The sequence below is a fragment of the Muscardinus avellanarius genome, assembly GCF_963383645.1.
Source record: "Muscardinus avellanarius genome assembly, chromosome: 1".
Lineage (NCBI taxonomy): Eukaryota > Metazoa > Chordata > Mammalia > Rodentia > Gliridae > Muscardinus > Muscardinus avellanarius.
In genome coordinates, this window is record NC_137786.1 from 146,878,553 (window position 1) to 146,905,968 (window position 27,416).

Below are 27,416 nucleotides of genomic sequence, written 5' to 3' on the forward strand. Positions count from 1 at the left end.
TGCAGTACAATTATACATTGCAGAAGATTCAAATTGAGATACTCATATATGACCATGACAACTCTTGGTATGTTTTTCTCCTAACCCCATCCCCTTCCTTCTTCTCCCTCCTTGCACATGCTAGGAAGGTTGACAGAAATACCTTCATATGTAGACATAATAATATTTTTTGGTCTATTTTCTTCCTCAAGCCTTCTTTAGTCCTTTCCCTTCCATTTTCCCACTAGTCTAACTCCATATTATCACAAAATCTTCCTTCTTTTCTAATATTCTTTTAAAAATAGATTTTATTGGTATATTGCAGTTGTGCATGAGAGTGAAATCCATAGTGGACCTCATATGCACAACTAAATTCACATATGCACATACTATTATTTGGTTCATTTCCTTCTTATGCTTAGGATAGTATCCCAGGATGGATAATTCACAGCTAATAGTGTTTTTGTTTGACTTTCAATATTTAAAAAATCATGTGCTATCTTCTTAAGTTCTCCATACTTCTAAGTGAGAAAATACCTGTCATTCAAATTATCATTTGCTATATATAATGTATCATATCTCCTTGGCTGCTTTTGAAGACTTTATATTTAATTTTCTGAAGTTTATTGATGATGAGTCTTAAAGTTTATTTCTTTGAATTTAGCCTACTTGGAATGTATATGGCTCATTTCTTTTGTGGGTTTATATCTTTTATCAAATCTTAGACTTTTTATCCATTATTTCTTTCAATATGATTTTTACTTTACTCTCCTTTCCGTCTCTGAGACTTTCAGAATATGAATGTGACATTTTTGTATTGTTCTACAGATTCCTGAAACTATGTTTTTTTTTTTTTTTTTTTTTTTTTGGTGGTGGTGGTGGTGGTACTGGGAATCCTGGAAACCCTTCTACCTCTGGGCTACACTCCCAGACCTATTTTATATTTTCATTTGGAAACAGGGTCTCTTAAACCAGCATGGCTGGCTTCAAACCTGTGCAATCCTTTTTTCTCCGCCTCCCAAGTGCGGGGATTACAAGCGTGCACCACCACCCCTGGCAAACTATGCTTTTTACAGTTTATTTTCTCTCTATTGTTCAGATTGAATATTCCTAAGCCATCTCCATGTATTTTTGAGCCAATTTAGCAAGCTTTCTGTTTTTGTTGCTACATTTTAAGCTTTATAGCTTTCATTTGGTTATTTTTGTGTCTTCTATTGCTTTACTGAAATATTTTGTTTTTTAAAAAATCACTTCAAGAGAATTTTTAATTGCTTGTTGAAATATGTTATGATGCTTCTTTTATAAGAGATAATTCCAACATTTGACTCACTTTGCTGCTGGCATCAAGTGACTTTTTATTTTTCAGTCAAGTTGCGATTTTCCTGGTTCTTATGATGATGGTTGATTCCCGTTGTGCTCTAAATAGTTTGGTTATTATGTTATAAGACTCTAGATCTATTAAAATGTTTATCTATTTTAGTAGGCAATTACTCTGTTTATGTTTGTCATGCAGGTCTTGGCCTATTTTGTGGGTTGTACTTAAAATGGGAGTATAGGTTTCTGCATTTATATGATGCTATTTTTATCTTATTAGTTTATACCATGCTCTTTGCTCCCACCAGTCTTTGATGTTGCTTTTTGAAGGAACAGAACAAGCCTCACCAAGCCAAATATCTTGGTACCATTATATGAAGGAAGATATTTTCAGCCCATGACTCTTGATTCAATCCCCAGTAACAAACACACACACATATACACATCATATGTAGTTAAGCCCCACTTGGGTTTAAGCATTGACTCTATTGGTTTATTAGGTGTACATTCTTACATTCTTAGCAACTCGCTTAATCTTTCTAAATTTCACTTGAAGTTGAATATAGTAATGCCAATATAAATTTTAATAGCAAAATATAAATATTAAGTACTAATATAGTATCTGGAAAATATTAAGGACTCAATAGATGTACTGAGTTAGCAAGGGGCATCAAAATCATCAGGATCATTTTCATTATCTTCTCTTCTTTGAAGATAAGGAAATGCAAGATTTTAAAAAGACAAATAACTGAACATAGGTCAGTTTACACATTTACCTGTCAGGAAAGCTAAAATTTTTATCCAGATCTGACATCTTTCAAATTATTCTTTCTAAACCATTATGTAATACCAAGTCAACTGATTATAAGACTTGAAACTTCATGAGAGTATGAATTATTTCATGTATAAAATATGTGAAAACATAAAAAATATATACTATACATAGCTGTTACCTGTATGTACTTTAGTTCTAATTATTGATTACAGTGGTAAATATTTTTAGAGATGTCTATACAGAAATACAGAAATTTAACGGTCTAAAAGAACCTGACAACCAAGCTTTTGTGACTGTATGGCTTTTTAACCCTTTACTATAATCCAGAATCAAATATTCTTCTTTATTATCATGTTTGCCAATTTTTGAAATCTGATAGACTTTATAAAAACTTAATTTTCTTATTTTTGTGCTATATCATTTAATCTTTAATATAACTTAGGATGCAATAAAACCTTAGATAGGGTTCTGTCTTAAGCTATTCACAATTCTGTTTCCTCTCTATATTTATTTGCTATAATATTTTTAAATATTGCTAAATTAAGAGATGCAAATCTTGGTATATTTCAGAACTTATAGTGAAAAATATAGTTCAGGGATAATTTATATTATTCCAATTAAAGTAGAAATGCCATAATGTATGCTGACAGAGATGTAGATGCTCCAGTTGAATTTTCCCACTAAATTAAATGAGAAATAATAATCACTAGTAAAGAAAAAATTTTGAAAGGATGCTCTCTACTTGTTTTGTTTAGACTTCTATTTCCTTAGGGTTTTTTTTTTTTTTTTTTTTGGTAGTATAAGTGGTAAACTCATTTTTCTTCCAGGGTTCTTTCATTCAGAGATTTCAAAAACATCAATTAATGGCCTCAAAGAAAGTAGGAACATTATATATATTGTGTGTGGTACTGGGGTTCCTGGAAACCCTTCTGTCTCTGGGCTACACACCCAGACCTATTTTGTACTTTTTATTTGGAAGCAGGGTCTCTTAAGCCAGCAAAGCTGACTTCCAACCTGTGCGATCCTCCTGTCTCCGCCTCCCAAGTGCGGGAATCACAAGTGTGTGCCACCACGCCAGGCTTATTTTTATATTTTTTAAAAGGGATAAAACTATGAAACTTAGATTCTTTGTAAATTAAAGAAAGACTCTTTAAAATTATTTCATATAGCAAGCAATACATGTTACTAATGCAAACATACATACATTGATTCTATATTTAAAGAAGGATAAAAACAAGTCAGAAAAGAAAAAAATGTACTTCTGATAGGAAACATGTAAGTTTATACCTAGGAATAGAAAGAAAAACTGAGCAATCAATGGGGAGAACGATGGACAATGGTCAAGGTGAGAGGCAGACAGAAAGAGGGAGACAGCCCAAAAGAAGATGGGAGATGAAAAAGTGTAAAACCAAAGCAAAGAATAGCAGGGATAAGAATGTAAATGGAGAGAAGGGAAAAAAAACAATAGGAAAGAAAGGTGGGGGGAGAGAGTAAGAGAGAGAGAGAGAGAGGGAGAGAGAGAGAGAGAGAGAGAGAGAGAGAGAGAGAGAGAGAGAGAGAGAGAGAGAGAGATTGGTAGAGAGGGAGGGAGGGGAGAGAGAGACAGAGATAGAGATTTGGTAGAAATTTAAATTCATGAGCACCAGAGATTATTATTACCATTTAAATGTCAAGGGTTGCAGGGCGTGGTGGCGCACACTTGTAATCCCGTCGCTTGGGAGTTGCACACAGGAGGATCACGCAAGTTGGAAGCCAGCCGCGCTGGCTTAAGAGACCCTGTTTCCAAATAAAATATATATTAAAAAATAGGTCTGAGAGTATAGCCCGGAGGTAGAAGGGCTTCCAGAAACCGCAGTACCACCAAAATAAATAAATAAATAAATAAATAAATAAATAAATAAATAAATGTCAAGGGTCAAATGTTTTTTCTCTTATGTAGAAGGTAGAGATGAGATAGGAAATAAAAGTAACTTTAGATAATTGAGAAAAGTGAGCAGTAGAATAGTAGAATGAATTAGGAGGATGGAAATGGGCCGGGAAAAGGGAAGAACTGATGCGAGACGTTTCAGTTATGCTGTGTGCATATCCGAAGGCATTACTGCCAGTCTCACTGTCACGGATGGAGAGGGGTGGCTAGTGGGTGGGACCTGAAGGGAATCACACCAAGACTTCTGTGCAAGTCTGTTTGTATGAATTCAAACCTTACTATGATGCGTATTACAATGCACCAATAAAAATATAAAAAGAGACTATTTATGAAGAATAAACCCATCTAAGGTAATCTCAAAATTGTTCCCTTTCCAAACTCAGTTTGGGGCATTTCTGGTGAATTGTAGCAATCTCTACTAGAATCGCAGAGAAAATAAAAACATAAATGTGAATAAGAAATACATAGAATTAGCTCTATTATGCTTAAAAATGCTTTCACCCTCCTCTTAAATGTTAAAAATCTTCAGAAAAATATACCATGAAGGTGTAAATTGTGTATCTTCCTTACTCTTTCATTATCATTCTATAACATTGGAATATATATTTATTTTTATTTTTTAGAATTCTTATTTTAGTGTAAGTTAAAGGTATAGTTAATGGCCCATAAATATTTGGTGCCCCACCATACTATGATGTCTTTGAAAAGGGGAATCATTTTATCTATCCTTATCAGAGTATCAGGAGTAAATACAAACAATATACACTTGAAAGAGTGACTGAGATAATTATGAATAAAAGGATGAAATAGTGAACGTCCATGCAAGTTCCATTTAAGATAAAGTATTATATTTCATAAAAGAACATCACACAATAATTCTGATTTATTTTCTTATATAAATAAGATCTTTATGACTCATGCAAGGTGAACAATCAAATGTATTTGTAGGCATGTAAATACAAACTCCTACAGTTTTCCTCATATTTGTTCTATGCCCCCAGTCTCATCAACTAGTCTATTTTGTGCCCTTAAAAATAAAGGGAAATAAATACACTGAGTACATTTCATGTGGCACTGAAAAGTGACATAGATAAAATTAATGTCTAGTCTTATCCCAGTTGTTCAACTCTTAGTTTGTATTTTTTCAGATAATTATGACCTGCTTTCACTCCATGTGTGCTGAAATAATTTAACCCAAACAACTATTTGGGTAGCCATATCCTTGTCTACGTTCTCTTTGGTTTTCTTCCTCTCTGAAGTTGCTCATTAGGTTACCAAGCTAAGATAGCATAATCCTGTGTTCACTAAATTTCCCACTGCATATCTATTCCCAGATACCCCAGTGAAATACCACAGAAAGGAGAATTGGTTTAAATTAGTAATCTTTATCATCTTTGTGCTATTAACAGAATTTCTTTAGTATCCTCCTAATTTAGAGCATTTATTTTTAGCTTTATGCATGTGTTAGTTGAGTGATATGTTCTGGCAATACCATCTTATTCATATCTGGTTTAAATTATTTATTATTTTATTATTTTATGAGTACAATGCAATTATAAATCATAGTGAGGTTAAATGTAATGAAAATATGTGTATATAGCTCTAAGTTATTTTTAAAAGTAGTGAACTGTGTCCTACTACTCTAGTCAGTACATTAACTGTTTTTTTTCTTCTTATAGAGAATATAACTAGTTGAGTTTAAATAAACCAAATAATTAGTTTGATTCATTTAAGTTTCTGGATTTAATTTTTAAAATAATTGTTATTTGAATGTCGGATAAATACAGATATGTTGACATACAGATTGATACTAATTCTATTATTAAGCATGCTGACTATTTTTAATTGGTTCATAAGCTAGTTTTATAATATATCTGGGAGTAATTTTATTGGAGTAAAAAGTAAATTTCCTTTTAATGTTTTTATTGACCTCATTTTTCATTGCATTAATTATCTTTTTTCTAAAGTTTTGTTCTTTTAAAAATACTTTTATTGGTACACTGAAATTTTACATCACAGTGAGGTTCAAAACCATAGAAACAAACATGCACACTGGTCTTGGTGAGTTTCTCTTCAGGCCATACCTCACCACCCACCTTTAGAAAGAGACTGAGAAAAATACAAAATAATTGTTCCTATTCAGAACAATTTAAATAATGAAGTTTACAAATCTATAAATCAGATTCAATTTTTTTTTTGTACTGGAGCCGAGTATGGTAGTGCATACCTGCCATCCCAGTACTTGGGACGCTCAAATAGGACTGCAGGTTGGCAGCCACATCTGCAACTTAGTGAGGCCCTCCACATTTTATGCATTCCTGTGTTAAAATAAAATAATAAAATTGAGCTGGGGCTGTAGCTCAGAGATAGAATTCTCTGGGTTCATTCCCCAGTAAAACACATGCACACATCCACACACATTTATTTGTATGAATACATTAAGTCAGTATGATTAATAAACATTTCTTGTTTCACCTTTCATCAGCTAATATATTTTCTTGGTCAGAGTATTAAACAACATTCCATGTTCATTTCACAGGTGATGGAAGTGAAGGGGCAAATGATCCACGTCCCAGAATCAAATTCCATTTTATTTCTGGGCTCTCCGTGTGTGGACAAGTTGGATGAACTCATGGGCCGAGGGCTGCATCTCTCAGACATCCCTATCCATGATGCCACCCGAGATGTCATTTTGGTTGGCGAGCAGGCAAAGGCCCAAGATGGCTTGAAGAAGAGAATGGATAAATTAAAGGCAACTTTAGAAAGAACTCACCAGGCCCTAGAAGAAGAGAAAAAGAAGACGGTGGATCTCCTCTACTCTATTTTCCCTGGCGATGTAGCCCAGCAGTTGTGGCAAGGGCAGCAGGTGCAAGCCAGGAAGTTCGATGATGTGACCATGCTCTTCTCAGACATCGTCGGCTTCACAGCCATATGTGCCCAGTGTACACCCATGCAAGTGATCAGCATGCTGAACGAACTGTACACCAGATTTGACCACCAGTGTGGATTTTTGGATATTTACAAGGTAATGGAGTTTAATTATTTACATATGAGTATGTTCAATATTGACTGTCATCTGAAGTTGCAAAAATACATTTTTTAGTTGAACCTGATGGCAAATAATCTCTATTTCTTCAATTTAGAACTATCTATACAGAATACAAAATTTTCTGCTTGTAAAGTAACCTTTCATTGTGAATCCAGTTATAGTACATAACCGGAACTGACATAAGAAACTGAATTATATTATTGCTAAATAAGAAAAAAAATTCTGTATAGCTAGTTCTCTATATCCATTATTATTAAAAATCAAACATAATTCTAAGAAAATTAACCACATAATTATTCTTGCTTAGAAAATGAGATTTCAAAATAAACTAACAATTTTATGTTGATTGTTGCAAAAATAGGAAACATTTTAAACATGCATTGCTTTATCAGTTAAACCATTGTTAATTACAATTTTGTGTGGCATTCACAGTTAAGTGAGACTCTTAATTCTAAAAGAATACATGCAAATATTATAGCTACTGCTCAAGTGACCAATGATTTTTATTGGAAACAACCTAATTTTTCAAGCTATATAATGAAAAAACTTTCAAAATGGGTATCAATTACCACTTATCACTCTGATTTGGCAAACTTCATATTCATTTCTCATTAAAGTAATACTAATGTCTTGAGTAAGTTAGCTCAATATCTATTTACTAAGTAACTCTTCAACTTTACATGGAATTTTGCATGGATTAAACAATGTCAGAGTGTGTGGTTTTACACATAACAAGTAGCAATTACCTTCAATGTCAATAAATGGTAGTGAACTGCAGGTTATAATTTTAATTGTTACTAATCCAAATAGACAAGCTGTTTCTTATTTTAGTATAATTTTCACATAAGCAGATTTAGAAAGAACCTATTTCACTTTGTAAGTTTAATCATATGGCCCAGAGGGTTTGTTCATACTGTATATCTCCTCTGAGAAAGGAATTACCTAATTCCATTATCTAGAATATACAGTAGTCAATATTGAGTATCTCTTGAGTGATAAATAGTTCATATAGAGAATGTATGAGGGATTTGTTATACACAAGTAGAATTCTTATAAATCATCTCTAACTCCTTTGTAATTTACTACTATGTAATTTATAGTGAGGTAGCCACATCTCTGGTTCCAAGCCAAAGAGACAGGGCAGTGTGTATGTTTGTTACACCCTGTCATTTCAAGATGGAAGAGGACATCAGCTTGGATTCCCCAGCACTTTCCTTTCTCCAGGTCTGGGGCATTTTTGCACCATTCTCTGCAGCCACAGGTCTCCCCCTTGGCCTCACTGATTTTCAGGGCTGACTTCCTCCAGCTAAAACAGTCAATTTTTACCCTAAGTTTATACAATTAAGTGAGAATGATACATATTTAAATAGATTTGATTTTTTTTAAAAAAAATAAGAATCCTTAGTTTAAAGAAAAGGATCAGGTTTTGAGAAAAACCAGTGTCTTCCAAAGGCACCAAAATAATTTCCAGATATAAAACTATATTTAGATATCATAGACATCAAGTGTTTCTTCCCCTGAGATAAGCTAGGGTAGCTTGCAGAAAAAGAAAACCTGTGGAAATTGCCTGTATGAGCTTCACATTGTTCTCTGTTATGAACTACAGGCAGTTACATACCGTCATAAATAATTATGAGCAAGTTTTTGCAAGATGGATCTTCTCTTTCTTTAATACTCAACTGTACTTTTCATCTTTTGTGTAGTTTTCAGAAACAAAAAACAATTCTAGTTTACAAATTCTCTAAAACTAAACTTATTTATGAAGTTTATATAATAAGCCAGGCATGGTGACAAATGTATGTAATCCTAGTATTTGGGTGGCTGCGACAGGAGGATGACAGGTTCAAGGGCCAGCCTCTGCAATTTGGTAAGACCCTTAGCAACTTAGCGAGACTCATTACAAAATAAAAAATAAAAAGGGTTGGGGTATAACTTAGAGTTAGAATGTCCCTGGATTTAATCCTGAAAGAAGAGTTAAGAAAGAGAGGAAGGGAGGGAGGGAGGGAAGGAGAGAGAGAGAGAGAGAGGAGAGAGAGAGAGAGAGAGGAGAGAGAGGAGATAATTTAAATAACAAATTATAAATGAATGAAACTCATGGCTAGGTAATTGTATTGTGTCTTTGATGCTAATACATGTATATATGTGGGATAGGGCTATAGGACAAGTTGAACTATTTATTCAGGTTTAGAGAGGTTGAGTTCGGGGAAATCGAGACCAGGGAACCCAATGTGTGCTGAAGCCATAGTAATGATTCAATGGCCAGAGAAAGGGAAAGACATGTAAAGGTAGAATAATCTCTTTGTATAAAATAAAATAAACTATATTACAAGAAATAAATTGGAAGGAATATAAATTAGAAATCTACTTTTTATTATTGTAATCTTTGCAGTTTATTTTCTAGAAAATTTACACTGTATTATTTTATACCATTAACTATTTACTGTTTTGTCCCATTGACTGTTATTTTATGCCAAGACTATTAGCAAAATTATAAATTACTACTACAATATTAAAAATTCCAAAGACTATCAGTTGTTTTTTTTTTTAAGGAACCCAATTTTGCTGATTTTACGAAATGAGAGTTTTGCTAGATTTAAGATATGGGTAGCCTGGTTGTGGTGGGCCATGCTTGTAATCTCAGTACTTGGAAGGCTGAAAGAAGAGGGTCATGGGTTCACAGACAGCCTCAGCTACTTAGGCTTTCTGCAACTTATTTAGACCCCATTTCAGAACAAAGAATAAAAAATAGGGCTGGGACTGCAGCTCAGAGGTAGAATAGCCCTGGGTTCCATCCACAGTACCACCCCAAAATATGGGTTGAATTTTGAATGGAATAGTTACGCCACATAGAAAAACATGCAGTCACTTTTGTTTTCCATTAGAAATGTGAAAGGAAACGGTAGAAAAAGTAGAAAAAGACTAGAGAAAATGGCTCAGAGGCGACATTGAAAGTTGTCTGTGACACAGAGACCCCATGTTTCCAAACTAATGGTTGACTTCTCTTGATCACCTCGTTATCCAATGTTTATAATTTTGGAGAATCAGTGATGAGTTATAATTGTAGTGGCAGAATTCCACAAAGCTAGGACATAATAAGAAGGTTCTGATAAAATAAACAAACATTCCATATAGTAGGTGTGGTACGCAGCTCTGGATTTTACTGTGCATAATTTAAACACTGAGAAAATGAAAACCATTTTAGTGATTGACTACCAGGATTGTTTAGGCATATGGATACTAAGTAAGAGTGACATAACGCACTGGAAGTATGGATGATCATAGTTACTCATGTAATTAGGAAGACAGATATAATTAACAAAAGTTAATATAAAGCCAAGAACAGTGGCTCTGGTCTGGAAACTCAGTACTTGGGAGTCTGAGCCAGTTTTGCAGGTACAAGGTCAGTGTGCAATAAGTTAGCAAAGTTTCAAAAAATTATATACATAAAAAAAAAGCTGGGCATGGTGGTGCACGCTTGTAATCCCTGTGCTTGGGAGGCTGAGACAGGTGGATCGTGCAGGTTTGAAGCCAGCCTCAGCTACTTAGTGAGGCTCTCAGCAACTCAGTGAGACCCTGTTTTCAATTAAAACATAAAATAGATCTGGGAGTATAGTCCAGAGGTAGAAAGCCTCTGGGTTGCACCCCCAGTATCACAAAAAAATTATAAAAGATATAAATAAGTCTAAGTGTATGGATCAGAAGTAGAAAGACTCAGTGTTCAATTCCAGTACAACAAACAAATAAACAACAACAAAAGAAGGTCAGTATAAATAATTTACTATATGACATTTTGCTTCTCAGGTTTTAGAGTATGGAGAATGAACAAAACAAAATATCAGCCAGGCATGGCAGTACACACCTATAATCTCAGTGCTTGGGAGACTGAGAGAGGAGGATCACAGGTTCAAGGCCCGCCTTAGCTACTAAATAACTTAGCGATATCTTGTTTCAAATTTAAAAATAAAAAGGTCTGGGAGTGTATCTCAGGTGTAGAAGGGCCCTGAGTTAAATTTCCAGTACCACACAGTAAATAAAATAAAATAAAATAAAATAAAACCAGTAAGTCGAACTTATTATATCAGTGATTTATAGATGATAACACTGATGATGATAGTAATAATAATACTGCTAGGATTTAATAGTAAAGCAAAAACTTAGGTTTTACCTTATTTTATGTCCGTCTTTAGTAAACCCTTTGATGTGAGATAAGAAAGAAACAGAGAGGATGGTTTCCCCTCCATCCCTCCCACGCCCTCTGCAGGCTTCAGCATCCCCCTGTTACCTTGTACACACTCCTTAGAGTTCTCATTTTTCAGTTTTAATCACTGTCTTAACCTCACTTCTTCTCACCTTTAGCCAATATAAAATAGAGACATAGAGACATTAAGTGCATCCATTTCACAGTCAATATTATAAGTATTTCAGTGAGTTTATAAAGCAAAGTGCTTAGAATAGTGTTTGGTGTAGAGTAGAAGATGTAAAGTTAGCTGCCATTATTTTTTTCTCAGACTGGTGTGTTTGGACACGTGGAAGGTGACATGATATGTTTGAAAGTATTTGTATGTACTTAACTATAGTGCACAACAATGTTTATTAGAAGTGAAAAAGTTTTTATTTTTAAAATAATGTTTGTGGTTGGGGGATTAAACCAAAAGATATTCTATCTCTATTATACCCTCAGCCTATGTATGTATGTATGTATGTATGTATGTATGTATGTATTGTGTGGTATGAGGAATTAAACCCAGAGAAATTCTAACTCTGAGCTACAAACCCAGCCTTATTTTTTTTTAAACAAAGTCTCACTAGGTTGAGATTCTAACTACTTGCTGAAGCTATGTTTGAACCCATGACCTTCCTAAGCTTCCTAAATCCTGGGATTGCAGGTATGCCACCATGCCTGGTGAAATGAACAAATTATAAATGATCTCATTTAGTCTCTCAAGACTAAGGTGCTGATTCACTACATTGTCTCTCCTTTCACATAAATTAACTGAATATTAATGTAAAAGTTAGGTAATCCAGGTAATATTGGTATTAAATCAGAATTTGAACAGAGACTAACCTAATTATAAGGCCTACACTTTCCCCACAGGTTTGGGATGTGACCTAGACAAAGAGCAAATGATAAAAACATAGTAGAAATGGTTTCAGTATTCACTATATGATCAGAATCTGTGCATGATACGTAACTATACTTCTACTGTTAAGTGGAATAAAAATTCCACAACCACTTTAACCAAATCTACCACTTTCTCTTCAGTTGCAATGATCTTAGAGGTCTGAGAGGCTGCATTTTTAAGCTTATATCTCATCTGCCTTCCTCCCATTTTTGTCAGAAATCAAATGTTTTCTTCTCCCTTCATCCCTCCTCTTAAGAAATAGCCTGCCAGGAAAGACAGTGGGAATAATGATCCCAGATACAGACAATCAGGGGTTTATTTTTAAAACAATGAACTGGATAAAGGTTGATAATGATTTTTAAAAATCATCTTGCCCAAGTAAGTCTAAAAAAGTGTTAGTGATAAAATATTTTCTCTGTTGGGAATGAATATATGGGGCAGGGGTGGATTTTCTTTCATAAACCCCAAACTCCATTTCCAGATATTGAATTTAAACTCGTTGAAATCTGTGTCAGATCTGGTCTAGAAGGAAAGGAGAAAAAAAACCAGTAAGATAGGGTATCTAGAAAACACCAGGACCTATAAATACAAAAAGCAATCATGCTAAGTTCCTTTTGGCAATGGAATGCAAGTACTATAAATCCAACTGGAAAAGTGGATCCAGGCCAGTCAGCTAAGTAGAAGGGACAGAAATACAGGCATACTCTTAGGGGACACAAGGCCTTGGGACTGTGCACGAGGAGACTGGATTGCAGAAGCTGAAAAACAGGCAGCATGTCCAGGTATCAGGCATGAAGATGAGTGTCATGATAAGCTCTGCTACAGAATCAGAGCCTTCACCTCAGCCAGATCCAGGCTGGGGGCAGACTGTGGACAGGATGTCGCCACAGTGGCAAAGGGAAACCAGATATCAGAACTTCCTCTAAGGACAGGGGGAGGTCAGCTGAGCTTTTAAATTCTAAAAGAGGAATTAGACCCATAGAGATATTAGGGCTAGCTGGTTGGTATGTCCACTCAAAATTGCAAAAAAAACAAACAAAAAATATATATATATGGATACTCTTGGCATTAATACAATTTGAAATTTTCCAGATACCAGAGATTTAAAAGTTTCCTAAAGTCAATAAAAATAGTTGATTTTAGAAGTTCCAGACCTCCATAAGTAAGTAGTGATGGAGGCATGTGAGATGATGGATCCTTCTCTTTATCCCTCTCATCCCAAGTAGCCAGGCTGTGTAATTCCAATGCTTTCCTAAGCGTATCACTTGGAATTTCCATAAAGGCTACAGAACTTTATGCCTCAAGAATTTTTGTCTTGACATTTGATAACACGGTGCTGCTAAGGCTGTCTGTTCACTAGACCTTCAGCCGGCTCTCAGAAACTGGAGCAGAGTTTCAAGGATATCACTTCAACCTGAACTGAACTGTGTTGGAGAAAACAAAATGCTTCCTTTCCCTCTTGTTTTGTTTTATAATAGAACAGAGAGACTTTTGAAGTAGCATGGTTATTGATGGAATTGTATAACTATATATTGTTTTATTCTATTTCTCAGCATTAAATGCCACTTCTATTGAGTAAAAAAAGAGTAACTTGTCTATCTCCCCCGAGATTTACATATTTTCTGTTTTAATGATCAGTGAACACACGCTTTTGATATTGAACATTATTAAAGATTTATACTCGTTCTGTTCAGTAGTCTCCATCAATATCTTCATTTACTTTTGCTGCTGTTTGATTGAAAATGAAGTAACAATATCTGCCAGTAAATTAGAGAAATTTCTAAAGTAAAAGAAAATTTTCAATCTATTTATTCTCTCATTCAGTAAACATTTTCAACTTACTCACATACTTGGTAAAGTTGTCTAACTCCTACCATAGCTAACAAAGTGTTATGCAGCTAAGCATGCATTCTTTGCATGATTTTACTGAGGGGAAAAGAACTAATTTATATGCTGTAAGTGGCGATGTGGAAGTCACAGATAAGCATTTCTTTTTTGATATCTTTTCTACTAGGGGAATCATGTTGTCAGTTTCAAAATACTATAATGCTGTAAATATTATTTAAAAGGGGTTTGCCTGCCTAATGTTTTGCCTTTGGCAAGCAATTAGGTTGAAGATAAGAAAGAGGCATGAAAGATGTTGGATCCTTCTCTTCATCCCTCCCATCCCAGGCAGCCAGGCTGTGCAATCCCAGGGCTTTCCTAAGTGCATCACTGGAATTTCCATCTTTCCTCCTCTCATCTATTGCCTAGCAGCTCTGCCTCAGTTTCATCTTCTGTGAATAAAATGGTGAATTTTATCTGCCACAATTATATTTTATGCACTTCTAAATAAGATTTATATAAAATACTTAGAACAGTATCTGGTTACGGTAGTAATGTAAATGTTAGCTGCCATTAATTCTCACACAGGTGTATTATCTGGGTCTATAAGGATGTAAGGATGTGTAAGTGTGTGTGTGTGTGTGTGTGTGTGTGTGTGTGTAAGTGTGTGTTGTTTCTGTCATATACTATGTATATAGATATGGTATGTTCACTACTTACTGAAAATAGATGAAGTACTTCTGGTTTGGCTTCATTCCTTTAGATTATTAGAATTCAATTATATGCCTGAAAAATTGTGAAAAAAAGGATAGGAGAGAGGTAAAAATGAGGGGACAAGAGAACTAGCTTCTTGAAATGCCTTTTTGTATTTTATACATTTATTGCATTGCATTTATGCATTATACAGAGGTATAGAGTAATAGGAATATATAGGCACACAACACTTGGGGAATACATTATTTGTACCATCTTCACTGGGTCCTCATAGATTCTACAGCTATTTCACTTCTCATTAAATTTGTTACTTTCTTATATGGTAAATGGGATTTTAATTTTTTTCAGGAAGTTCATTGTTAGTATACAGAAACACAACTGATTTCATATGCTTAATTTGTATTATGATACATTACTGAATTTTTTTTATTAGTTTGTCAGTTTCTAGTGGAGCCTTTCGTGCTTTCTATATAAATTCAGGTCATCTGCACATAGACTCATTTGACTTGTGTGTGTTACTGGGAATTTAACCCAGGGCATTCTACCTCTGAGCTTTACCACCAGATCTTTCTATTTTTTATTTTATAACAGGGTTATAAAATACTACATTGCTGAAAGCTTTACTACATTGCTGTAGTTGGCCTCAAACCTGGGATCCTCCTATCCTAACCTCCCAAGTGCTGGGATTACAAGCATGTACCATCATGCCTGGATGTTTTCATTTTTCTCTTTTTAATTTTCTTTTCTATTTTTTCACTGCCTTCTATCCCCCTACTTTCTCCTCCTGTTATCTAATTGTCTAAGATTTCCAGCGTAATACTGACTACAAGGGGGTATGTTTGATGTGTCCCTGATCTTAAAGAAAAACCTTTCAGTTTTTCACTGTTAAGTATGATGTTAGCAGTGGGCCTAATTTTATTTTGTACAAATTTTTCATTTTTGTACTTTAAAAGATGTTTAGAAAAATTAAGAGTTGCCGAAGATGAATAGAGTACTAATAGGGAGGCATCATCAGTGTGATTTCCACTGTGGGAACACTTTCCCAGCCACCTACATAAATAGCTCCAACATGGAGAATTGAGAATCATAGAATCTCATGGAATCAGAGGACCTTTAGAGGATTTACTCCACCTGTCCCATCAAAATATTGTAGGCTTATACCAGTGTGTTGGTGCATACCTTTCATTCCAGTACTTGGGAGGCTGAGACAGGAAGATGATAGGTTTGAGGCCAACCTCAGCAACTTAAAGATATTCTCAACAACATAGTGAGACCCTGTTTAAAAAAAAAAATAGAGAAGCGCTAGGAGTGCAAGTAAGAGCTAGAATAGACCTATGTACCATTTCTAGTACTATATGTATACATATATACATGCACATACATATATGTATGTATATGTGATTGATATATATATTCTTTTATTTTAATTGATCTAGCCACTAGAGTACATGCTTCAGGCAGTATATTTCATTATTGGTAACACTGATTTTCATAAAGATCTACTACATTGAAATTATTCTTCTAACATTTGCACAGAGATCCTATTTAACCTCTGGCATGTCTTCGCGACATCCTATGTATATTCAAAATGAGTGCCAATTTGTTGAATAATTTATTAAGGGAGACCTAGTTATATTCTTACCTCTAGACTCAAATTCAAATTGCAGTATACAAATTCAAATTTAGCCTCCAACTGTTAACTGGAGCCCCTCTTAATAAGGACGTTTGGCTAATAGTTCTTTTTAGACTCGGAATAATTCTGTTACATACTATTTTTATTTTAAAGGGATGAAATCTGATGATTATCCAAATTATTAGAGATAGGACACCAATTTATGGAGAAAAATATATTTGTAGTTTTAAGTATATAAATGTCAGAATAATCTTTGGTCCTGGGCCTAGTCCTATATCTACCTTATTAGGGATACTAGCTACCTAATACATGAATGATTTAAGCCATTGTTTTCTAAAATTTGAGCCATTCATTCAGTCTGAACTAAATTCCAATAATATCTCTACTACTTACTTAATTCATTTTCAAATAGGATGCACTAACACATATATGTCATATATTCTGGAAAATTAGTGACACATGTGAATTAAAGCAGTTAGCACTGTGACTGGAACACAGTCTGTATTCTATAAATGTGAATTACTTTATTTTCATTTTGCTTTAAGGAATTTGCACATTTTAAATTACCTTTGTTAAGTGGTAAGTGGTGGGAGAATTATTTACATTTCAGCTGCATAGTAGCATTAATCAAAGGTTTTGTTTTTATAGTACTGGGGATTTAACCCAGAGGTATTATATCTCTGAACTATAACCCTAGTCCTATTTTAATTCTTATTTTGAAACAGGATTTTGCTAAGATGCAGGGGACCTTGCTAAGTTGCTGAGGCTGGCTACAGACAGAAGGTCGTCCTGTTTCAGACTCCCAAGTAACTAGGATTACAGGTGGGCTACATCATGCCTGGCTTGGTTTAGTTGGGAAAGGGCTAAATGAGTGATGTGTGCTTGTATGCCTTTACCATCTTGTACCCTATTAAGATTAAGACTACAATGCACCAATAAAAAAAATTAAAATGTGTAATAGAAACATCCCAATTTAACAGGATTTGTTGACACTGCCCCATCAGAGAGGTCATGGTTATCTGGGCGGTCACTTCATTTTAGTAACTCAACCAATACTCAGTTATTAAATATCTTGTTTGGGACCCGACTATGGTGTATAATTATAATATACCAATATAAGTATAAAAAGAAAAGCATAACTACAAAATTATTGGAGCTATAACTGACATGTTTACATTTGAAACCTTGCCAGAAATCCTCTACTGAATGGCCTCTGAAACGATTATTTAAGGAGAATAATTCTTTATGAAGAAAGGCTGAGGTTAAGAAGTATTATTTCTTAGTAAAAATGTTTGAAATAATTAAGAGGTTGCAAAACTTTAAGCTTCAAAATGTGCACAAACTAAGAGCTGGCTGCTTATATTGCCGTGGTGAAGTAGTTAGTAAAGAGGGCGCCAGGTCGCCTGCGCCTGTCACTGCTGGCCTGGGCCATGGGCCTGGCTGGGGGAGCCAACATATCAAGTGTGGCTTCTCACCCCCAAAACCAAACAGGACAGATAATGGTGAAAAGCAGGAAAGGAACTTTAATGAGGGTAGCTACACCAGAAAGGCAAAAGGACTCATGTCTTTAACCCTGTCTTCAAAGGGGCAATAATGACTTTGAGGATTTATAGAAAGGGAAATGAGGGCCATGTCAGGGGTTCACTTAGCTAGGGGTTTTCACAGCTGCCAAAGCAGTTGAACTTGTCCCATGTGGTTTCTTTCATCTTTCTCTCAGGATTGGTCAGGCGGGGCCGTGTGTGAGGTAAGAATGTTGTCACTGTCTGGAGTCTGCCTGGATTCATCCTACTGTGTTTATCCATCCCAGCTTGTTCCAGGAATCCAGGGCCACTCAGAGCAAGCAAGATGGATGCAAAATGGAGGAAGAGATGTCAGTTAGTTGACTCATTTTGATGAGTCTGAAAATTGTTTTAGTCAGCTTTTTGTCTCTGTGACAAATATCTGAGAAAAGCAACTTAAAAAAGGAAAAATTAATCTTGACTGATTCTATCACCTTAGACCTGAAGTGAAGCAGGACATCATGGTGGAAGGGGTGGCAGAGGAAAGCTGCTCAGCTGATGGCAGCAGGAAGCAAAGCAGGGTACAGAGGAGGACCAGGGACAAGATGTAGTCTCCAAGGCTAGGTCCCAGGGACTTACTTCCTCCAGTCATGCTCCACCTACATAAAGTTTTTACCTCTTCTCGGCAGTCTATTCAGATGATTAACTCACCAAGTGAATTAATCCACTGATGATGTGAAGGCTTTCATGATCCAGTCATTTTCCAATAGCCACACCTATGTGCTTTGCTGGACTGGGGACCAAATTATAAGATGGAAGATGTGGGGGAATAGACCGGATTCAGGCTGGTATAAAAGTGTTCCCTCATGCTCAATTTTTTGAAAGGGTTAGTTGATGTTTGGCAGTAATTCTTTAAGGGCTTGATATAATTCACCTGTTAAATCATAGGTCCTGGGTTTTTCTTTTTGGGGAAATTTTTTAAATTACTACTTTAATGCTCTTACTATTTGTTTATTCATAGTTTCTATTTTATGACTCATTCTTGTTAATCTGTATGTTTCTAGTAATTTATTCATTTCTTTAAGGTTATCCAAGTTATTGTCATATAGCTATTTATGGCAGTCTCTTGTAATCCTTTGTATTTCTCTAGTATCTATTACAATGTCTGTGTTTTTTGCTTATAGTTTTATCTATTTAAGTCTTCTCATATCCCCAGATATTTATAATTGAACTGGGGAATAGTCATTAAATAAATAATTACATAGTTACCAAATAATTAGTTAAAATTATAATTATCCAGGGACATGTATAAAAGTATCCAATTTAATTCCTCAACAATCTTGTAAGATAGATATTGCCTTTCACAGAAGAATAAAACGGGACTTTAACAGTTTACACAACTTGTTGTGATGAGTTTCTTATTGTCCAGGCCTTTACCATCCCAGAATTGCACTCCCTGCAGGTTCAGTACCACGTGTTCTTAAAGATGGCCACAACTTTACTGATTTTTGATATTTTTAATATTATTTTTATTATTATTTTAATAATGATTTTATTGGCACATTGTAGTTATACTTCCCAGTGAGGTTCAGAGTGATACAAACATACAGATACTCACACAGCACTTGGTGTGTTTTCCTCTGATCCCACCCAACTCTCTCTCCTCCCAGTACTTGTTAGTGAGATTGGTAAATGACACCTTCTTATATGGAAGTAGCATTATTTGAAACAGGAGACCTGATGAAGGAAACTTTTGGATTTTAACCAGAGGAGCAAAAGAAAATTGTTGAAGAATTTTGAATAAAGTGACATAAGTATCTTTGCTTCATAGAAGAACATTTTGAATATAGTTTGGGGCATAGATTAGTGGGTGGGAGAGTGAACAAGAAGAGAACATAAGGATATTATTGGTATGATGCAGTTGAGAAATAGTGGTAGCATTTCCTGGGTTAGACAGTCATGTATGAGGACTTGAGTCAGTGTTGGAATTCTGAAGGGCCTGGCTAGTTTTGTCTAGTTAATAATGGAAGCACATCCAGGCCACTATCTGTGTGAATCATCAGATCATCTCAGTTGTTTTGACCCTATGTAGGATCAGTCTATGAGTTGACTGAATAGATATATTTAGAACCACATAACAAAGACATTGATTTTGAAAGGTAGTTTACATATTACTTATATTGTCCTGATCATGATTAAGATATTTATAATGCTTCAGTCATAATTCTCCAAGTGTTTATGATATTAGCATGAAGCTATTACCTGCAGGACCTAAAAAATAAAAGGAAAAGAAAAAAAAAGAAAACCAAGACATTTTTCTTGCCTTCAAAGTTAAATCATTTAGCAATTTAGACAGTATGATAGTAGAGAAAGCACAAAGCACAAATGACTGGCTGCAGTTTAAAAACATGCAAAACCAAATTATGTTGGTATTCTATAAGAAACAAATATCCTTCTGAAGAATTAGGAATATTTTCAGAAAAGGTATGGCAAGAGAGAGGGATTTGGAAACATGTAATAAGTTTGATGATTGGAAAAGAGGCTGGGGAAGTTTTATTTTCTAAAATGATACTTAATTGGGGAGATAAAAGGCAGTAATTTTACAGACATCTAAGAATAGTAGGATTTATGGGGATAAGATTATCTTCTTGTTGTTGTATTGGAGTTTGAACCCAGGGGTATTCTAACTCAGAGTTATAGTCCAGTCCTAGTTTATTTTTTATTTCGAAACATTGTCTTGCTAAATTGATGAAGCTGGCCATGAACCTATGATACTCCTGTCTTCACCTCCCAAGTACTGAGATTACAGGCATGTACAACTGCCAGGCATATTATCTTTAAAAAAACAAATTCTTAAATATTTTCACTTGATCTGCCAATTGGGCCACAATGTTCACTTTTGTGTTGTCAGATAACACAATTCAGCACTTGTTATGGGTTTATGAAAAATATAGCTGACATTCAACCTTCTTTGAAAAAATCTTTTAAGTTTTGACAAATCAGATATACCTAGAATACTTTTCTTAAAAATAATAGACTGTTAATATTTATTTTTTAAAGGAAAGTGGTTGGACTCCAAGCAGAACAATGTATTTGTGTATAAGCACAATAGTAGCAGGTACAGAAGATTTTCCAAGAAAATTGAGTTTATTGCAACATGGGGTAAATTGAATGATAGTGGTAGATTAAACTGAGAAATTGAGTCCTTTTATTAAATATTTTACAGAACTATATCTTATATACCAGAAAAATATGGATTGCCCAAATGTAACTCAAAACTTTAAAATAAAATTTGACTGGATATTTCTTTCTTTTTTGGGGGGGTGTGTGATAACTGGAATGGAACCCAGGAGTATTCTATCTCTGAGCTACACCTCCAGCCATATTTTATTTCTTATTTTGAAACAGGGTCTCTCTAAGTTGCTGAGGCTAGTTTTGAACCTGAGATCTTTCTGGCTTAGGCTCTTGACTGGATATTTCAGTATATTTTTCTTTGCTAGCCTGCCTCAGTATTCAGTAGCCTTTGTGATAAATGGCCTGGGGCCTGGCATTAGCATTCTCTGAGGCACTGAGATTCCTGTTCTGAACCTAGAATTTACATTGATAAATCTATTGAGAGTTTTATCTGGAGTAGAGCTTTCCTTGAGAGGCAGGCATTTGGGATCCATTTTGTTTTGTTTTGTTTTGTTTTGTTTTGTTTTGTTTCATTTGGGAGTAGCTCCCGGGCCAAATCACTGTTCTATTTATATCCATGACCTCCTTTCCAGTGCTGTATCAGCTGAGCACTGTAAAGACATCCTTAAGTCAATATTTGGGTCAAAAATGAGTGTAATTAGACAGGTTTTTTTTTTTTTTAAGAGTGAAAGGATGTTTAACACTTTATTAGTAAATCCTTAGTTAAAATTGTTTGCATGTGAATTGCTAAGCCATTATACTCAATTCATTTGGGAGAATTTAGTTGAACTCAGTAACAAACTTTAGATCACTGTTCACTGTACCAGATCGTTCTCAGTATTTGGGGTGTGCCTATGTGCACGCATGCGTGTGTGTGCACGCGTATTTGGGTTGGGAGTTGTAGTCTACAGTTCCTATAAATGAAGAAATGTCTGGGAAAGTTTATTACTGCTATGGATAAAGTGGAAGACAGAGAAGGCGTATATACAGGGTTAAGGATCAAAGTGCTTCTCTTCTTTACAAAACCCATTTGTGTTTTTAAAAAGGTAAATATCTGGGTGAATATTATATTATTTTAACTCACCTCAGATACCATATCTTCAGATTTGGAAAATCATTAAAAAAAAAAAAACAACCCTGAAAACTTGTGAAAATGCAACTAGCTTAGTCCTCTACCTAGATTTTGATTTAGTAAAGCCAGGTGGGGCTTGGGGATTTAATTTTAATAAGTACCTTCCAGATAATTCTTATGGAGGTGAGTTCTGAGTTTAGCATTCAAAGTCGTTGCTTAGGAGTCATTAGACATTGCTGAACTCTTAATGTAGAAACTGGATGCAGGTTAAAATATGTAGTAAAGCTCTTTTAGACATCCTGATAGTTTCCTAGAATCCAGGATGATGAAATTAAATACTTAGTTAAGGGAAGAAAATAAACACACGCACACAAAATGATGTATAATGTGATAGCAATAGAAAAATATCCATCGTAAATGGGTATAACAGAATAAAGAAATAAAAATTGAAAAGGAAGAGGCTCATCTGGGCGTGGTGGCGCACGCTTGTAATCCCAGTACTTGGGAGGCTGAGACAAGAAGATCTGGGTACATGGCCTGCCTCAGCACTTAGTGAGACTGTCTGCAACTTATTGAGACCCTGTTTCAAAATAAAGAATAAAAAAATAGGGCTGGGGGTATAGCTCTGAGGTAGAATGCCCATGGGTTTCATCCCCAGCACCACTGAGAGAGAGAGAGAGAGAGAGAGAGAGAGAGAGAGAGAGAGAGAGAGAGAGAGAACTGAGTACAAAGATTGAAGCATCCCAAGTAGTTCTTGAGAATTAGCCTGGAGGAGAGGAAGAAAAATATTAAAGGGTACGATTCTTTTAGGGAATACATGATCTAAAGCTAAAATATCTGAAACTAAACAGAAGTACATAAAACAGGCGAATGCATATACCATTTTTATTTCTGTAATAATATCAGAATTTTAATAATAAAATGTTGAGAAAAGATATGCTAAAATGGTAGATTCTTACATAAAAGCAACTATAATGGTAGGTCAGGCAGTAGTTGTACAAAATAGTTTTCTTATGTAAACATCCTAGGTTGTGTTCAGGAAAGGAATAAGGTTTTGCTGGCATTTGCATATGCTCTAGTATATCTCCATGCTTAGTTTATTCATCTTTATTCTTATCCAGTATTATTCTATAACAGGTTGGAGATACTGAAAACAAATGAGATGTTCCATTTCAGATGGTGTCTGCTGTGTTTAAAACTATACAAAAACATTGAGACAATTATAAAGGGATTTAGAACATAGACACCTTTCTAAATAGTTTTTGTGTAATCTGTTTACAAGTGTACTTGTTTTCTTTTGGTTTAGCATTTAGCTCAAGGAAATAAATTCAAGAGCAATTTTAATTCATATATAATGTTTTCCTCATGATGGGAAGTCAGCTAATTATTTTGAAAGGAATCTGTGAACATTTCCACATTTTATTTTTTGCTAAACTTGCAGACAGATATCTTGGATGAAGAATGAAAAGAGAAAAATTGAGCTTTTATGGAAGCATCACTCAGATGCTGCTGAATGCATCTGGAAGGAAAGAGGAACAGCAAATATATAACTTAAAATTTACAGATATCTGTATATTTGAAAATTTCTAAGTGATACCTGTATATTTGAAAATTTCTAAGTGATTACCTACTTATTCATATTCTCATTAATGTTATTCATGGAACATTTCTGACTCTTCCTTCTGGGCACAAACTAGTTTGCATTTTCCCACCTCTTTTATGTTTAGAATGGCCATACTACTCACTGTGATGAATAGATTATAAGATGAAACTATATGTGTGATTTACGAGGAGAAGAAGCTTTAAGAGTTCTTGTTAGAGCCTCTATTCCTGTGCCATGGCATCAGCTCCAGATGTGGAGGTTCTATTAGCCTTGTTCATGGAAATATAAGCACAGAGCAACTTTCTTCTATCCAATCTCTTAATGTGCATGAATGTTTAGCATGAATCAGAAACAGACCTTCGTTGTTATATAGTGTTAAGATTTGGAAGTTGTTAGTAAAGCATAATTTACCCTAGCCTACAAAATCAACATATTTTTAAGGTTTTCCCCCTGCTGTGTATTAGGGATTTATAAGTAATTGTCGGAATCTTGCCTAGCTTCTTTGTCCTTTTATTTCTGGTAACTAATCTGACTTCATACATTTGGAAGCCAAGAGTTTTTAAATACATGCTTCTGCATGAATTTTCATATAAAATGTATACATATATTTTTTAAAATTTTTTATTGATGCAGTTTAGTCATACATCTTTTTTGTGTGTGCGTATGGTACTGGGGTTCCTGGAAGCCCTTCTACCTCTGGGCTATACTCCCAGACCTATTTTTTATATTTTTATTTGGAAACCAGGTCTCCTAAGCTAGCGAGGCTGGCTCTGAACCTGCACAATCCTCCTGTCTCAGCCTCCCAAGCAGGGAGATTACAAGTGTGCACCACCATGCCCGGCTAGTCATACGTCTTAATGGGATAAAAGACTTGTGTAGACATACATGCACACATTTTGTCCACTCACTTATTTTGTAACACGTTCATGTATTATATCAATTGATAAAATTAATCCCTCTTCTGCATGCAATCATATTATAATCCCCTGAGGAGAAAGTAGAACTTCTAAGTATCTTTATGATTCTTATGGTACATATTCCAAAAATACACATTTAGAGGAAATCATTGTTTTGTTCGTTTTGCTGAAAAGATAATGAAATGGCAATGAAGATGATGAGGAGGAGGAGAAGGAGGAGGAAGAGGAGAAAAAGGCAGCTGATTGAAATTTCAAAAAGGACATCATTTTTCAGGAACATGTATGCTCAGAATGACCACAAAGCAGTTCAGTTTGTGCATATAACTTACTGTCATCAGTTCTGCTATTTGAAAATCAGAAGTGAACTTCAAAGGCAGAGCTAACAGCATTCTAAATTTTTAATTGTGTAGAAATACAAAAGAAAGGATGGAATTCCATGGGGATTAGCAAAAGATGCTGTGTTATTAGGGGAAAATGGTAGAAAAGGGTTACACTTTAGACAATTATTTAGTAGATTTCTTCCTCAGGGAAAATTATTTCTGGGAATTGTATTTTAGCCTTTGCAATAAAGCCTTTGCCAACTCACATTACACTGTCTTTCTATTTTTACAACACAATTTTGTTTCCATATATTTGGCATTTGGAAATAATAAGTCTAGAGGGGAAATTTTTGAGTGTCATAATAGGTCTTAGGGTATTTAATCACTTTTATGCATATTTCCTGAAAATCAAGTTATGGAATTCTGATAATCAAGTGACAAGTTTGGCAGTTGTAGTCCCAGGAGACTCATAAGTGTTCTCATAATATTTCTCAATTACTTCTCACAGAATTTAAGTCAGTTCATCTTTAATGCTATAGTTTTAGATACATTAAAATGAAGTGTAAATGTTAATATTAAACCTTAGAATATGTTATAATTCTTAATATATTTGGATAAAATACCATTGGGGTACTTTTTCCCTTTACATGTCTATATAAAACAAAGATCTACACGGTGCTCTTGAAATGAATAGTGAAAAATCAACAAGTAATTAGAACGATTGTATAATCATGTTCAGTAAGATTAACATTGCCAGGCGTGGTGACACACGCTTGTAATCCCTGCACTTGGGAGGCAGAGGCAGGAGAATCATGCACGTTCAAAGCCAGCCGTGCTGGCTTAAGAGACCCTGTTTATATGTAAAAAGTATAAAATAGGTCTGGGAGTATAGCCCAGAGGTAGAAGGGTTTCCAGGAACCCCTGCACCACCAAAAATAAAAAATAAAAAAATAATAAGATTAACATTATTCATTTCACAGATATTTATTAAACAGCTATATTTTTAGACACTATGCTACGAATTATGCAAACAGAAATGGAGAAGATATGGTATTACCCTTAAAGAGCTCACATTTTGGTTGGAGATACATATTAATTATCTATAGATATATATTGATTATAACATGATGAATACTACAGCAGAGATGTATGGAAGATGCTTTTAAAACAGAATAGAAAAAATTTAGTTCTTTTACTAAGAACTAATGAAAGGACTATTGACAGCTTCACAGAAAAGGTGATATTGGAATTGAACACCTAATACAATATTTATCACTTTGGTATAATTAATAAAACTATAACTATTAAAGATTTTACCACCACATTTATGGTGAATTATTAGAGAAATTTCCTCTGAAAATAAGTTATTCCTAACTTTTATGTTAGGTTCTTTGCTTCAGAAATTTCATGGTTTTAGTTTGGGATAAATATTTTAAACATATAATAACAGCAGTGGCCAGTCAAAGTGGATGTTGGCAGAATTAGAACAGAGCTCAGAAAGGTCCTTCACTGGGCCTGTCAAGTATTTAATTGTATGTTTCTGGATGGATCTCTGTACCTTAGTTTAACATCTCTCAAATACAACTAATACAACCTTTTTCCATATAGGGTGTTTTTGAAGGTAAAATAAGATAATGTAATAATGTACTTGACAATTCAGTATATGGAACAAAAAATTAAGAAATGTTAGACATTATAATTTGAAATAATAAGATCATAGCTGACATCAAATTACAAGTAGATGTAAACATGTAGGACAATTGGGAAGATGGAAAAATAGGGAAAAAATGAAAATTGTGTTTCAGTGAAGGACTATTGAATGTTTGAAGAAGATGGGAAGTTAGCTCTTGAAAAGGATATTATTTGCAAACTTTCTAGGTAAAATACTAACGATTCTATTTTTGTAAGACATAACCATTTTATATTCTAGCTTTCTCTAATTTTAGTGATCATCTATGGTGATAATAAACAGCCCTGGAGTGAGACGTCAGTGTTCAATTGTGGCTGTTTGCAAACTTGGCTGTGATTACACTCAGTTGTCTAATTGCTTAATTTATTGATGTTTCCCTGACATGTTTTTCAGCAACATTCATGATTGCAAATAACTAATGATTTATGGCTCATTATCATACGTTTGCATTTCATTTGTCTGATTGCTGCAGGTGGAAACAATAGGTGACGCCTACTGTGTCGCAGCAGGACTCCATAGAAAGAGTCTCTGCCATGCCAAGCCCATTGCTCTGATGGCCTTGAAGATGATGGAGCTTTCAGAAGAGGTGCTGACACCTGATGGAAGACCAATTCAGGTAACCTCCCAGCCACCTAGAGTGACAAGGAAATGCACTTTTAACTGGAGGTAGCAGGAAATTTTCTTTTGAATTCTTATTGCAGTTTAAAAATTCAGACAAGTCAGGTTCCTATGGAGAATATATCCAGGAAAAATAAGTGAAATATGGTCTAAGATAAGAATATATGAAGGCAAATTACCATGAA

General features: G+C 34.7%; 1 protein-coding gene across 1 annotated transcript in view; it reads left to right on the forward strand.

The window, feature by feature from the left end:
• Nucleotides 1–27,416, forward strand: part of GUCY1A2 (guanylate cyclase 1 soluble subunit alpha 2) — a gene marked incomplete at both ends in the record, with an annotated part of 320,738 nt that overhangs the window by 193,733 nt on the left and 99,589 nt on the right. Inside the window, 2 exons of the mRNA XM_080711024.1 lie at nt 6,535–7,020; nt 27,086–27,229. Coding sequence (XP_080567150.1) covers nt 6,535–7,020; nt 27,086–27,229 — 630 coding nt within the window. The remainder of the gene's footprint in view (nt 1–6,534; nt 7,021–27,085; nt 27,230–27,416) is intronic.